Source organism: Manis javanica, chromosome 16 (assembly GCF_040802235.1).
Source record: "Manis javanica isolate MJ-LG chromosome 16, MJ_LKY, whole genome shotgun sequence".
Taxonomy (NCBI): Eukaryota; Metazoa; Chordata; class Mammalia; order Pholidota; family Manidae; genus Manis; species Manis javanica.
In genome coordinates, this window is record NC_133171.1 from 54,624,802 (window position 1) to 54,641,213 (window position 16,412).

At 38.2% G+C, this 16,412-nt stretch overlaps 2 protein-coding genes across 2 annotated transcripts in view; one reads left to right on the forward strand and one right to left on the reverse strand.

Annotated features, from left to right (window-relative positions):
* Positions 1-16,412, forward strand: part of LOC108387192 (LHFPL tetraspan subfamily member 5) — a 145,200-nt gene that overhangs the window by 17,046 nt on the left and 111,742 nt on the right. The window lies entirely within an intron of this gene.
* SRPK1 (SRSF protein kinase 1) overlaps positions 6,349-16,412 on the reverse strand; it is a 109,979-nt gene continuing 99,915 nt past the window's right edge. Inside the window, 3 exon segments of the mRNA XM_036998412.2 lie at positions 6,349-8,778; positions 10,306-10,398; positions 14,554-14,623. Of these exon segments, the coding sequence (XP_036854307.2) occupies positions 8,594-8,778; positions 10,306-10,398; positions 14,554-14,623 (348 nt within the window). The 3' untranslated portion in view covers positions 6,349-8,593.

A 16,412-nucleotide genomic window follows, 5' to 3' on the forward strand; every position in this document is an offset into this window, starting at 1 on the left:
CACTTAGGTTGCTTCCATTTTTTGGCTATTGTAAATAGTGCTGCGATAAACATACGGGTGCATCTGTCTTTTTCAAACTGGGCTGCTATATTCTTAGGGTAAATTCCTAGAAGTGGAATTCCTGGGTCAAATGGTATTTCTATTTTGAGCTTTTTGAGGAACCTCCATACTGCTTTCCACAATGGTTGAACTAATTTGCATTCCCACCAGCAGTGCAGAAGGGTTCCCCTTTCTCTGCAACCTCACCAACACTTGTTGTTGTTTGTCTTTTGGATGGTGGTGATCTTTACTGGTGTGAGGTGATATCTCATTGTGTTTTTAATCTGCATTTCTCTGATGAATAGCGATGTAGAGAATCTTTTCAAGTGTCTGTTGGCCATTTGAATTTCTTCTTTGGAGAACTGTCTGTCCAGCAACTCTGCCCATTTTTTAATTGGATTGTTTACTTTTGGTTTGTTGAGGTGCATGAGCTCTTTATATATTTTGGATGTCAACACTTTATCGGATCTGTCATTGATGAATATATTCTCCCATACTGTAGGATGCCTTTTTGTTCTATTGATGGTGTCCTTTGCTGTACAGCTTTTCAGCTTGATATAGTCCCACTTGTTCATTTTTGCTTTTGATTCCCTTGCCTGGGGAGCTACGTTCATGAAGAAGTCGCTAATGTTTATGTCCAAGAGATTTTTGCCCATGGTTTTTTCTAAGAGTTTTATGGTTTCAATATTTACATTCAGGTCTTCGAGCCATTTCGAATTTACTTTTGTGTATGGGGTTAGACAGTGATCTAGTTTCATTCTCTTACATGTAGCTGTCCAGTTTTGCCAGCACCATCTGTTGAAGAGACTGTCATTTCCCCATTGTATGTCCATGGCTCCTTTATCAAATATTAGTTGGCCATATATGTTTGGGTTAATGTTTGGAGTCTCTATTCTGTTCCATTGGTCTGTGGCTCTGTTCTTGTACTAGTACCAAATTGTCTTGATTACTGTGGCTTTGTAGTAGGGCTTGAAGTTGGGGAGCAAGATCCCCCCCTTTATTCTTCTCAGGATTGCTTTCCCTATTTGGGGTCCTTGGCAGTTCCATATGAATTCCTGAGCTATTTGTTCCAGTTCATTGAAGAATGCTGTTGGTAATTTGATAGGGACTGCATCAAATCTGTATATTGCTTTGGGCAGAAGGGCCATTTTGATGATACTAATTCTTCCTAGTCAAGAGCATGGGATGAGTTTCCATTTCTTAGTATCCTCTTTAATTTCTCTTAAGAGTGTCTTATAGTTTTCAGGTTATAGGTCTTTCACTTCCTTGGTTAGGTTTATTCCTAGGTATTTTATCCTTTTTGATACAATTTGGAATGGAATTGTTTTCCTGATTTCTCTTTCTATTAGTTCATTGTTAGTGTATAGGAAAGCCACAGATTTCTGTGTATTAATTTTGTATCCTGCAACTTTGCTGAATTTCAATATTAGTTCTAGTAGTTTTGGAGTGGAATCTTTAGGGTTTTTTATGTACATTATCATGTCATCTGCAAATAATGACAGTCCGATTTCTTCTTTACAAATTTGGATTCCTTGTATTTCTTTGTTTTGTGTAATTGCCATGGCTAGGACCTCCAGTACTATGTTGAATAACAGTGGGGAGAGTGGGCATCCCTGTCTTGTTCCTGATTTTAGAGGAAAAGCTTTTAGCTTCTTGCTGTTCACTATGATGTTGGTGTGGGTTTATCATGTGTGGCCTTTATTAATGTTGAAGTACTTGCCCTCTATACCCATTTTGTTGAGTTTTTATCATGAATAGATGTTGAATTATGTCGAATGCTTTTTCAGTGCCTATGGAGATGATCACGTGATTTTTGTCCTTTTTGTTTATGTGGTGGATGATGTTGATGGATTTTCAAATGTTGTACCATTCTTGCATCCCTGAGATGAATCCCACTTGGTCACGGTGTATGCTCCTCTTGACGTAATTTTGAATTCAGTTTGCGAGTATTTTGTTGAGTATTTTTGCATCTATGTTCATCAGGGATATTGGTCTGTAATTTTCTTTCTTGGTTGGGTCTTTGCCCGGTTCTGGTATTAGGGTGATGCCTGGCGTTTTGGTCTGGGGTAGTTTTTTGATTACCGCTTCAATTTCTTTGCTGGTAACTGGTCTGTTTAGATTTTCTCTTTCTTCCTTGGTCAATCTTGTAAGGTTGTATTTTTCTAGAAAGTTGTCCATTTCTTCTAGGTGGTCCAGCTTGTTAGCATATAGGTTTTCATACTAGTCTCTAATAATTCTTTGTGTTTCTGTGGGGTCCATCATAATTTTTCCTTTCTCATTTCTGATTATGCTGATGTATGTTGATTCTCCTTTTCTCTTAAGTCTGGCTAAGGGGCTATCTATTTTGTTTATTTTCTCATAGAACCAGCTCTTGGTTTCCTTGATTTCTTCTATTGTTTCATTCTTCTTAATTTTATTTATTTCTTCTCTGATCTTTTTTATGTCCCTCCTTCTGCTGACTTAGGCCTCATTTATTCTTCTTTTGCCAATTTCAATAATAGTGACTTTAGAGTATTCGTTTGGGATTGTTCTTCCTTATTTAAATATGCCTGGATTGCTATATACTTTCCTCTTTAAACTGCTTTTGCTGCGCCCCACAGAAGTTGGGGCTTTGTGTTGTTGTTGTCATTTTTCTGAATATATTGCTTGATCTCTATTTTAATTTGGGCATTGCTCCATTGATTATTTAGGAGCATGTTGTCAAGACTCCGTGTTTTTGTGAGCCTTTTTGCTTTCTTTGTACAATTTACTTCTAGTTTTATCCCTTTGTGGTCCAAGAAGTCGGTTGGTCGAATTTCAGTATTTTTGAATTTACTGAGGCTGTTTTTGTGGCCTAGTATGTGGTCTATTCTGGATAATATTCCATGTGCACTTGAGAATAATGTGTATCCTGCTGCTTTTGGATGCAGAGTTCTGTAGATGTCTATTAGGTCAATCTGTTCTAGTGTGTTGTTCAGTGCCTCTGTGACCTTTCTTACTTTCTGTCTGGTGGATCTGTCCTTTGGAGTGAGTGATGTGTTGAAGTCTCCTAAAATGAATGCATTGCATTCTATATCCTCTTTTAATTCTGTATTTGTTTCACATATATTGGTGCTCCTGTATTGGGTGCACATATATTTATAATGGTTATATCCTCTTGTTGGACTGAGCCCTTTATCATTATGTAATGTCCTTCTTTATCTCTTGTGACTTTGTTTTGAAGTCTATTTTGTCTGATAATAGGACTGGAACATCTGCCTTTTCTCCTTTTTTCCATGAAATATGTTTTTCCATCCCTTGACTTTTAGTCTATGCATGTCTTTGGGTTTGAGGTGAGTTTCTTGTAAACAGCACATAGATGGGTCTTGCTTTTTTATCCATTTATATTACTCTGTGTCTTTTGATTGGTGCATTCCGTCCATTTACATTTAGGGTGATTATTGAAAGATATGTACTCATTACCATTGCATGCTTTAGATTCGTGGTTACCAAAGGTTCAAGGTTAGCTTCTTTAGTATCTTAAAGTCTAACTTAACTTGCTTATTGAGCTATTATAAACACAGTCTTATGATTCTTTAGTTCTCTCTCCTTATTCCTCCTCCTCCATTCTTTATATGTTGGTTGTTTTATTCTGTGCTCTTTCGTGTTTCCATTAACTGCTTTTAGTGGGTAGTTGATTTTACTTTTTGTCTTTAGTTAGTATTTGGTTGGTCTGCTTTGTTTGCTGTGATTTAATTTTCTCTGGTGACATCTGTTCAGTCTTAGGAGTGCTCCCGTCTTGAACAGTCCCTCTAGAATACCCTGTAGAGGCGGTTTGTGGGAGGCAAATTCCCTCAACTTTTGCTTGTCTGGGAATTGTTTAATCCCTCCTTCATATTTAAATGATCATTGTGCTGGATACAGTATCCTTGGTTCAAGGCCCCTCTGTTTCATTGCATTAAATATATCATGCCATTCTCTACTGGCCTGTAAGGTTTCTGTTGAGAAGTCTGATGATAATCTGATGGGTTTTCCTTTGTAGGTGACTTTTTTTCTCTCTCTTGCTGCCTTTAATACTGTCCTTGTCCTTGATCTTTGCCATTTTAATTATTAAGTGTCTTGGTGTTGTCTTTCTTGGGTTCCTTCTGTTGGGAGTTCTGTGTGCTTCTGTGGTCTGAGCGACTATTTCCTCCCCCAGTTTGGGGAAGTTTTCAGCAATTATTTATTCAAACACACTTTCTATCCCTTTTTCTCTCTTCTTCTTCTGGCACCACTATAATGTGGATATTGTTCTGTTTGGAGTGGTCACAGAGTTCTCTTAATATTCTTTCATTCCTGGAGATCCTTTTATCTCTCTCTGCGTCAGCTTCTCTGAGTTCCTGTTCTCTGGTTTCTATTCCATTAACGGCCTCTTGCACCTCGTCCATTCTCCTTTTAAGTCCTTCTAGAGGTTAATTTCTATATTCTCCCTCACAATTTTATCCATTAGCTCTTGCATTTTTCTACAGCTCCATCAGCATGGTTATGACCTTTATTTTGAATTCTTTTTCAGTAAGATTGGTTAAATCTATCTCCCCAGTTCCCTCTCAGGGGATGTTTGTGAGATTCTGGTCTGGATCAAATTCTTCTGCCTTTTCATGGTGATAGATGTAGTCGTGGGCAGTTGGCGCATGTGTCAGCTGGGAGAACAAAGTCCCTTCCCGCTTGCTCGTTGCCTTCCTCCCTTGCGAGAACAGCGACCCCTAGCGGCTTGTGCTGGGCAGCTGCGTACAGACGGGGTCTCTGAGTCTCATGGCCGGTCTCAGGCTGCTACTCCGCTATGGCGGGGCTGTGCCAGAGGGGGAACAGGTGGGAGGCTGTTTATTGCCATGAGGGGTGTCAGAGCTGCGCTGCCGTCCAGTGGGTTAGGGCGCCCGGAGTTCCCCAGGATTCCCAGCTGCTGGGCTGAGAGTGCTGGGACGCTTCTGTGTAGCTGTGAGGCTCCTGTCCCTTTAAGACTTTCTAAAAGCACTTGCTTTTCTTTGTCCTAGGGGCGCCGGCTGTTGGAACCCGGTCACAGGTTTTACTGTTCCATTTCCCTAGTATCCAGCACACTATGCACTGTGTGTCTGCACTCCTGGGCTCCCACTCCCTCCGCACTCCGACTCCTCTCCTCCTGCTGGGGACCTGGGTTGGGGGTCTGGCTTGGGTCCCACTGGGCCACGGCTTTTATCTTACCCCCTTCCCTTTGTGGGGCATTGGGTTCTTGCAGGTATAGATGTAGCCTGGCTGTTGTACTGTATCTTCTGGTCTCTCTTTTAGGAATAGTTGATATTTTCAAAAATATATATGGTTTTGAGAGGAGATTTCTGCTGCCCTACTCATGCTGTCATCTTGGCTCCTACCCTCTGGATTGGTTTTTAAACAGGTTACATTCTAGTGAACAATATAATATGAACATACTACATGTGTCTCAAGTATGGCAGAATTACAACTAGAACAGTTTAGCAGTTTGGAGGTGGGAAAGGATTTTCTATCAGTAACACTAAGAAATATCACAAATAAAAATGAAAGGCAAATTAAAAACTGAGAAATTATGTAATGGAATAATGACAAAAATGCATTACCTTTAATATGTAACAAATCCTCACCAAATCATCAAATAGGGAAGCATGCCAAAAGAATGCTGGGAAATGTGGGCACGTAACCAAAAAATTCACATTGCAAATGAAACCCATGAAACAAGTCTGACTTCACTAGTCATCTAATATGCACATTAAACAAGATACTTCCTTTTCGGCAAGCTAGCTATTTGGAATAAGATGAATTGAGGCAAGAGACCCATTCAAACACTGATGGTCACAGCAGAACAGTCCAACTGTTCTCCACATGACTTTGGCAACACCTACTAAAAGTCATAAAATATGATTACTTTCTGGCCAAGCCATTCCATCTCTAACAGTGTATCCTAATAAAGGAATCAGACAAGTATATGAAAACCTGAGTACAACAGCATGCATCTCATCGTGCCAGTGCCTTAGAGGTCACAAATATTTAGGCATTTTGCACATACTGTGATTGCCACCTAAGGGGAGAAAAACATCACAAATATCCTGGGAAAATGCTATTAGACAGATATAGAGAATATCAATTTTCTTAAAATTTTCCAAAATATACTGTTAATACCACCCCACCATCAATTTAAAGATAGAAGCAAAGTTACAAACACCGCAGATTGTCATGTGTTCAAGTTGTATAGTTTCACTGCATATTTAAGTTCAAAAAGCATACTCAACTGATCATTTCTTTCATTCTAAAGCTTCAGTCAGACCAATTTGGGCAACAAATGAACAGAAATCTGCTGGAAACATGTAGGTTATTAAATAATTCATTTATTGTACTGCATTTACAAAGAAAACAGACAATGCACCCAGTAGAAAGAATAAAAATGTATCTGGGATTTTATTTTTAACTGACAGCAAATAGAAATCCTTTAGTGAGATCTTGGCAATTTAACAGTATTATAAGTTCAATAAAGGTATATGGGGTACCTGGAAGATCAAATATAACAGCTGCCTCTTTCTACAGCTTCTAATTTGGCTCCTTAAGCAAAAGGGAGAAAAAGCCCTTATTTGGTGGGGAAACATTTCCAAAATGAAGTTACAGATTCTTTCATTAAAATTTCTTTTCATGTCAATTATTGAAATGGGGCCTTCTATTTATGTGTATTTTAGTTATTTCACCTTAATATCATCAGAATTCCTTTAATTCTACAATTGTGGTTTTACAGCATAGAAAAGAATTCAGTTCTAGTCTGCTATTGCTTTAGATGTGGATATCGCTGAACACCCAAAGTGGATTAGAATTGCTGAAGGATTTTCCCTGCCGTTGTTTGATACAATCTATTCTCTTTTAGTCTTGATAGGTGCATAGACAGCCTCACTTAAAATTCTTTCTACAGGAACATGTCTGATTTCAGGACCCAATCAAGGACCCGATGAATGGCTGGCCATAATTACTCAGCGTAATATGCTTACAAGTTAATGGATTGCATTACTGCACCAGTTCTTCCTCTGTCATTATTGGTGGACAAATGACAGAATCTGGACTCCAATCTCCGTACAGAGAAGTCGGCTACCCAACAGTCTCATCAGCAGCTTTGCTAGTAGAGCCTCAAGTCACACCTCCTTAGCATTCTGCAAATCAGTCCCGGAGCTGCTTCTGGAAAGTGCTGTAAACCCCAAGGCCCACTTGGTCCGTGCTGAACAAGTGGCTGTGACCCCAATTCTGCCCCTCTTCTACTTTTCAATATGACCCAAGGAATATGTAGCATCTATGGCAAGTCTAGGAGAGGCCCATCCTAAATAAGATTCACAAAGCCTCTTCTCATTAAAAAAAAAAAAAAAAAAAAAGCAAAACAAACATCAAGTACATTTCAATCATCTCAAAATTGCAGTTAAAAACTTCCATTATACAAGGAAATAGCAGCAGAGAATGGCTAGTCTTAAACTAGAAAAAAAAAAAAAAGGAAGTGCCATCCCACCCTTCCCCTTGGTTCTTTTATCCTGGAATTTTGTTTAAGACCAGAAGCCTCTGAGGACATAAGAAACGCAAAGCCACAGAAGAAAACTGCTTTAAGGCTAAATTTTAGACACAGTCAAGGAAAAGACTACACAAAAGTAGGGGAATGACTGGAAAAGAATCAGGAAGTTTCTTTTTAGGCTAGAAACCTATGAAATTCCTATCTCCTTTCTAGACTTATCCATATTCTTTAGTTATGGGGCAATAAACTCAAGTGCAATGAGTAAAGTGCCAGCCAGGGAATAAAAAAACCAAAACCAAAACCAAAACCAAAACCAAACAGCCAGTTAATGTAACTTTGCTGTTAGGGTAACAGAAGACACATAGAAAAGGAGTTTGCAGAATATCTGTGGTTCTGAAGAAATTAGTAGTTAATGGTTCTGTTCCATCAAAAATCAGACTGAAGATTCAAGGATCTTGAATTCAAGAATTATTAAAGGATATAAGGAATTTGACACTGCTTTGAACAGTGATATAATGGCACCCAAATTTGGTATTTTTACAGCTCATTTAAAAAGATAGTTGCTTCAAAGCTGCAGGAAAAAATGTGAACACAACAATCCAGGAAGATGATGCAGCCTGGATAGGGCAAGTTTAATGTCTCTGCTGTACACAGAAGTAACCTCCTTCCCTGCTCATCCTTACGCTGGCAATAGGATGTGCACTAAGAAAATGGACTCTCAGAGTCAGTGAATTAAAGATGAGCTTATACATCTTCACGGCTCTTATTAAAGAGGATGCTTACAATTTAAAGGATGTCCTAATGGAAAGACAAGGAACAGGGTGAGAGGCTGTTTCACATTTAGTCTTTGGCAGAGCCCAATCAAGGCCAACATCACCTAGGATGCCCCATAGCTAGGGGGGGAGTCTCCACAGGGTAAATAAGCAAACCCAAATGAACATGTTGGATTAGAAAAAAAAATCTAGAAACCCTTGAAGGAAGAGCTTCTCCCTGAAAAAGGAACAGGGAAATGCTTGGAGGGGAGGGGCAGAGGGCCCGTGTGATCTCTGCTGCAGTGCTGGGCTGGGCTGGGGCTTACGACTCGAGCCAAGGGTGCTGGAGACAATCAGCAGCGGTGGCTCTCTTCTCGGGGATCAGCTCCAACATGGGCAGTAAGAAATCCGTGAAGCCAGCTGCCTCTTCCTGAGACCACTCATACTTCTCCACTAGAACCTCAAAAAGGCCCCAGGGTTTCAGCTTTGTGATGTGTTTCAGGTCACCTGTGGTAAAGACAGTAGAAAAGAAACTGACCAACACTGATAGGTGACAAGATCCTTTCATGGAAAGCTGGGCACTAATCCGGGTAGTCTATAATCAAATTTTACCTTCAGAATCTAACCCTTCTCCATTCACAAAGAACCTCTATTCTCTAATGCATTCCTCAGAAAGAAGTGTCTTATTTCTCATGAGGGCCCGAAGATTTGAGGTAGTTTGCTTGCTCTACCATTCCAGGATTTTTTGTTCCAGTCAAACTGGGTAAGCCTATCAGGAACATGGCTTTCATTAAAGTGAATAATAAATGCCTGCATGCTCGACATGGTCTCATGTGGTGCTGAGAGGCAGTTTATCACCACATACCAAGAACAAGTTGGCTGTACTCTTTTTTTTGGCTCAATAGTCTAGTGTTCCTTCAAACTGAGGCAGTAATTTCAAAATAAAGTGCTAAAAACATGTCAAACATGGATAGAAGCAACAAAATTAAATGAATAAACCTCGTAAGTTTTCAGGTCTCTTTCAGATGTAATTGTTTCTTTGAAGTGACAATTTTTTAAAAAAGAAGTCAATTAAATATCATGGCTTATTAAGGTAAATGCTGGTTTAAAACTTTTTCTTATGACACTTACTTGAAATCTCTTCTGGGGCAGCAAGTGCCTATTTAATGACCTACTTGGTGCCTGCATACCATTAGTCTTCTGCACACAAGAAGAAACTCTTGTGAAGCACTTCACTATTTTCCTGCCCAAAAAAAGAAGCATTAGGAAATGTTTTGAGGATGATTGCTGTCAAGTATTGAGAAAATTGATTTTTCTCAGCCTAGTGTAGACACTGTGAGGAAAAAGGGAACTGTACCATAAAGGAAAAAAGAAAGGGCCAGTTTTCTAAGTCCCTTCTAGGTCAGGTTTTTACATTTCAGCTTTTGTATTTAGAATGCAAGAAATACATATTTAAATATGCCAAAACATATTGTCAAGTCAAAAATCTGAGGTGAGAGTTTCACTAACTTAAACTTAATGAAGCTGCAAAGCATAAAGTTAAATGATGACTGATGTGTTTAAATGACTGTGTTGGGTGTCACAGAGCTACAAGAAGAGTGAGACGCAATCTTGTCCTTCAGTTCAAAGTAAACTACTTGCCCTTTAACAGAGGCAGTTCTTAGATCAAGGGCTAGTGAAAAATTGTCCATTTTCCAGAAGTGCTGTAGGAGTAATCAACCAACTATGGGCCAGGTACTATATACATCGTAACTTTAATGAGAAGTAAATACTACTATTATTCTCATTTAGAAATCAGCAAACTAAGGTTGCATCAAAGGCCACATAACTAGTGAAGCAGTTGGGATTTGAATCCAGATAGTCCGGCTCCAGTTCTCTGCTCTTGATCAAACTATTTAACCTCTCTGCTAAGTCACAGCTCACAAGGTAGGATCATCCTTCTGGAGGTGTTGAGAACATGTACCCGGTTGTACTTACCTCTTAATTTCAAACACTTTTGCCCCCTTAATGTCTGGGAACACACATTTATTTTACCTTTTTTGGTGAAAAATTCCTTGGAATATTTTCCTGCCACAATGAGCTTGCGAGGCACCTTCCCCAGAAGTTCTATGATTAATGCAATGTGATCTGTATGTTTCAAATGTGTCAAGAGGGGGAAAAGAGAAGACATATATAAGAAATGCAGTTCTAGACACTGGCAGAAAGAATAGCATGCACATCTCCTTGTAAAGCATTGCAGGCTTTCTTTCTGCCATAAATGAGAAAAGGACTCTATCCATCTAACAGAGAATCCAGAAAACCATAAAAAATCAGGCACCCACTCAGGGAGGACTTGAGTGATAACTAAAAACAATCTTGGTGTGAATGCTCTTTTTCCTGAAATTGTACCACTGGGGCCTAGATGAAAACTCATGTTACCAATACTACCTCTGCTATTGAAGAAATCCTGTGACTATTTCCTACTGAGGACACAGCGTCTTGGAATTCTGCCTATCAGCTCTATAATGTATGTAACGTAGTCTAAAATAGAAGGGTAAGAAGAACAGGATCAAGGACAAGCTGAAAAAGAGGTTTTTTCTATGAATACCTTTTTCAAGGACTAGCAACTAACTACAAATAAAACCAAGGACACTCAAGGGGAGACTGGGAAGGTCAAGAATTATTTCAGGTAGTTGGTTATCTGATAGTAGCTGGCAAGTCCTGTTCTGTAGTTGGGAGGTTTGTCTACACTTTTATTTCTATTTTGTCTATACATCTAGGTCCAGGTGGCTTTTTATTTTTTTTTTTGGTATGGTAAAAAACTGTACCAATATGGCCTCATATCGAATTTACCGAGTATCATAATTCCTCCAAGTGGTAAAGATACCTCAAGACAAATGCTGGGCATAGAAGCCACAGGGCATAAATCTGCAAAGAAGTAAAAAGCTAACCTTTTCAAACAATATGGCTTCTCTCTCACTTACCAACTTTACATTTCCCTGTATGGCCCCAGAAAATGACTGGTTAGGCAGAGATGGGTAAGATTCCTAAAGGGAGGAACAACCTAAGACAGGCACAGTCGCAGGGGGCCATCAGGTGAGAAATTGGGGATCAACAGAGGTGAGGCTTAGAACCTCACCCCCACTGTTCTGAGAGAAATCTTCTGCATCCGTGGATGTTTTGTTGCCCTTGTCTAGCTTGGATTAACACATAGTCTACAGGCACACACCTGATCATCTACGTTTGCTCTCTTACAACACTAAACTATGTTTTCTACCTTTATCTTGCATCTACCTACCACTTCAGCATTTTATTAAAAATAATAATAATAATAAAGGGAGAAATGTGGTATCCACATATAAATCAAGTATAAAAATCAAACGAATATTCATATTTGAACTGATTGTTTATAGTTCATAAAGCTTGATCAAAACCGAAAGTTTCTGTGATCACTGCCCTTGTACTGTTCACCATGTAAGAACTTGTTCGTTTTGCTTCAGAAGATTGGAGACTGATGAGAATTAGGCTTGGGGTGGATTAATTATTGTGCATTGAGCACTGACTCCCCTATACAGAATTTTATTGTTGTTAACAACAACTTGATCAATAAATATGAGAGATGCCCTCTCAAAAAAAACAAAACAAAAAAAACTGTACCAGTATGCTTTAGACATTAAAGAATTGTTATCTATTTATAATACTGCTATGGGCTTCAAGCAGTGATAATACCACTTTACTTAAAAATGTTCATAACAAAGCACTCATATATAATTATTTGAGTTTTCACAATCACTCTGTAAAACAGGCCAAGATTGATACCCCATTTTAAAGATGAGAGAATGGAACCTCAGAGAGAATGAACGGCCTACCCAAAGTTTTAGGGCTAATGAGAACTCAGATAAAAACCCCTATCTTATGTCTAGCCCAGAGTTTTTTTTTAATAAATCATGTTTAAAGTAAAAATTAGCACATTTTAAAGTGTAGCTAATTGACTATGTGTAGGTCACTTATAGTCCAAATCATGTAGCACCGTTTAACTGTCAGAGCAAGAACACAGACTGTGATCGCTGCCTGGGACGTGTGTAGTCGGCCACCAGGAGTGAGCCTGGCACCAGCCAGTTCCCACAAGTATAGGCAGTGCTACTATCTTCTTCACTTTGCAGGTGGCAGCAGCTAAGAATATGAAGTTTTAAAAAGTGATGGCTTCTAACAACAACAAAAAAAGCCTTATAAATGACTAATCCTATAGTTACAGAATCATCAAAAGTAATCACTTAAAAACTTTAAATAATGTATTTTATAGGAGAATAATAATCTAGAGACAACCATGTATTTGGGAATTCATGAAAGTTTCAGGTCATATCTGTTTCTCATGTAAAGGACTCAGTGGTCTCATTTCATAAAGGCTTCACATTCATGAGTTGGCTAAGTTTTGACTGAATTTATGGTTTTGATTGAATTTATGGATTGAAATACTTGGCTGCCAAGATATTTCAGGACCTGCAAATAAATGTCGTATAAATTCATTACAAATATACTACAGTTTATCTTACTGTAAACTTCCAAATGAAGTATTGTTTCTTCTGATATTTTTTTGTATGCCAGGGAATTATTTTTCCCTTGAAAGTGTTATTTAACATTTAGTTCTAGCAACCTATCCCTAGCTTATCAATTAATCACAGGATTGATATATATGATAGGCAGAATTATCAAGTATTACTCCAAGAATTAGTGCTGTGGAACATCAACAATAATAGAGGACATGCTACCCAGGCCCCAGTCCTACCATGACTTGTAACAAACTATGCATACACTAGCCAGGAGGAAGGGTTTGCTTTTTTCTGCTCTTATGGGCCAAACCACAGTGGTTTGTGGTTTCACTAAGCATTATTAGTATTGACTGGTAGAGGAGGGAATAAATTAGGAACTATATTTCTAGGGTAGATGGTTCTTTCTTGTTCCTTACTTGGCACTTTTCATATATATTTCAGCATTCAGGTTTGGCAGCATCAGATGCAACACAATATAATCCTAGCCACTGTATGTGTTAGGTACCACACACTATTTATAGAGTCAAGGAAAGTAAAGAGAAAAAAAATTAATCACCCTCCCAAATAGATATAGTAAGGTATTTCTAAAGTAATTTAAGTCTATAGCCCCAAACATAACCCAGAAAAAAAAAGCAAGCAGAGAACAGGGAACATGAAGTGTGTACATGGGGAGTAGTCACAGTATATTCTTATGAAGGGGCTTATGTATAGAAAACATGGCCAAACTGTACCTACTAAAATAGGTATTTGGCTGTGGGAATTAGCACATATTGCCCAAATAGTACGTGTTAGGAATATTGGCAGGCCCTACTAAAATTTCCTGTTAATATCCCAGGGGGCCACAGTTCGAGAAATGGAGAGCATTCTTGGTTCCACAGAGCATAAAGCCTGATTTCTCAAAGAACTAAGGGAAGCACTGAAAGTAAAGGATGTGTTTTCCATAGTGGGAGGGTGCGCTGCTAGTGTTCTCTTAAGTAATCCCTATTTACCTACATTGTATAATAAAGTAAGGTAAAACATTTCTTTATTAGCTTTTTCATTCACCTTATTATCTCACCTAGTTGTGTGGATGCCACCATCCAAATGATACAATGATAAAACAAAACAAAACATACACATTCAGTTTATCTGCTTTCATGTATGTCCTCTGAGACGGAGCAACTGACACCTTGCTCTTTTCCTCCTGGCTATCACAAAATGTAAATTAGTAATATTATGTTTTAAAATGGAATTCTAAATGTTATTATCATTTAAAAATAAAAAATATGGCTTTACTTTCAGAAAGGAAGAAAAAAATGCTAAATGTTGCAGAATTTATACAAATAGGATGTAGTCTTTGCAGTTAGGTTAGGATGTTTGAATATTTAAATTACTGACTTCCAAATAAAGTTGGAGTCATAACTGAGCAACAGGCTGATAAATAGGTAGATACAAACTGGGTAAAGAATGAATGACGGGTTTATACAGAAAGAAGAAACTAGATGTTCTAGAAGAAATTACCTGGGAAATAGAAGTTTGGTTCAATGAACTGTGGCCTTTTCTCTAATCCTCACATAGAGTTCTTTAATATCTCTTATAAAATATCTAGTACATCTAATACCTAATATAAAACACATCTTATATTTCGTCTTTGGAGATTTATATATATTTAGCATACTAAAAAGACTAAGCTCTTCAGTATTAACAGATGATGTTAGCCGCGTGTGGCAAGTGTAAATACCGTGCACAGACATCCTTGGTTTAGGGCGCTTACCTTCATCTCGAGTGTACTCTTCACCTGAATGAGGTTCAAACAAATAGTCGCCTGTGGCCAGTTCAAAGGCCTAAGAGAAAGAGAATAGCACATGAAAGCATCAAAAATAAAAGAAGGCCTTTGGGGAGCTTATTGCGTTTACTCAATATTAAATAATTGTTTTTTTCTTGGAAAACCTGCAAATGATCATTTTTCTAAGAAGTTTAAGATTATTCCTAAAGAGCTTTCCGTCCACACCTGATCATAAAAATGGACAGGAAAACAGCATAATTTCAGTTAATATTAACAAGCGGATTATTCCCTGCATCCTTCCCACCCACTCAGCAATTCAGCTCTTTTGAGTTTCTTGTTTTGCTCAGTGAAGGCATACATCTGGATATTAAAGTGATTCTAAGTTACTAAGTTATTCATGAGAAGAAAGCATGTCTTATTTTCTTACATTATGATTTCACATGGCTAGAAACTAAAATTCTGTACCTAAAACCACAACTAAAAATATGCAGACATTTATATACCCATGACTCTTTGGTGTTTAGCAAAAAGCATGTTTTTGAAGTTTTGCTTTGTAAAACACTCTTAGGCTCTTCCAGATAGAGAATTCCCAATTCCTAGGCCTAGGAAAATCAGAGAGATTTAAGTGTAAATAGACTTAGGAGCCACTCGTATTCCATGTAACTGGCAGGTTAGCATTCACCAACCAGCAAAAGGCACATGTCTCATACATGAAGAAAGCCTTAAACAGTGTTTGAGAGAGTTTGAAAAAGTGATATATTTTGAAATAAGTGTCTAGCAGTATGGAAAGACTATCTGAATGATAGGTGTGTATTAATTTTCCATTGAAAATGATTTAAAAATAGGTATAAAAATGTACTAAAACAGCAGTTTAAAAAGGACCTTACTGATATAAAAGTACAGTTGTAAGTCCAGGGCTAGTCACAGGTAAATTCTGAATGCATCAATGATAGAATCAGTCCAGACAATCTCAAGAGCTGTGTGGGAGGTTTTGGGGGCACATTCTCAATTTAATCCCAAGTTTAGGTCTCAGTGGCTTGTCAGTGTCAGTTTCATGACAGGACAGCCTTTATCAAAACTGTATCTACCTGGTCTGTCCTACTGCCCAGAGCAAGGCCACAAAACTGGAAGTCTCAGAATTGTCCCTATAAAGTCAGGGATCCTTTGGCTTCTGGCTTGTTTTACATTCTAGCAGGTCATCATGAAACTGAACCACACTGTTAGAGCAGATACTTGTTCAACGCTCTAATTATCCTGAGGTTTATAGTCCCAAAGCAGAACAGAAACAAACTGTGATTTATTGTTTTTTTAAACTTAAGTATAGTTGATATGCAATGTTTTATTAGTTTCAGGTGTGCAACATTGATTCAGCAGTTACCCATATGATTAAATCCCCCCCCACTAGTACAGCTATTATCTGTCAACATAGGAAGATTTTACAGAATCACTGACTGTATTCTCCATGCTGTACTACTACCTGTGACCAGCCTACATTATGATTGAGAATTTTTGTGACCTTTTATCCCCCTCAACCTCCCCATCCACCCACACCAACCCCTCCCACATGGTAACTAGCAGTTACTTCTCAGTGTCTATGAGTCTACTGCTGTTTCGTTCATTCTGTTTTGCTTTGTATTTATATTTCATAAATAAGTAAAATCATCTGGCATTTGTCTTTCTCCACCTGGCTTATTTAATCTAGATCCATGTTGTTGCAAATAGCAGGATTTCTTTCTTTTTTATGGCTAAATAATAGGGATTGCACTGGTATTACAATAACAGTTGCTTTGGGCAGGACAGCCATTTTGAAAATATTAATTTTTCCTATCCATGAGCATGGGATAGAT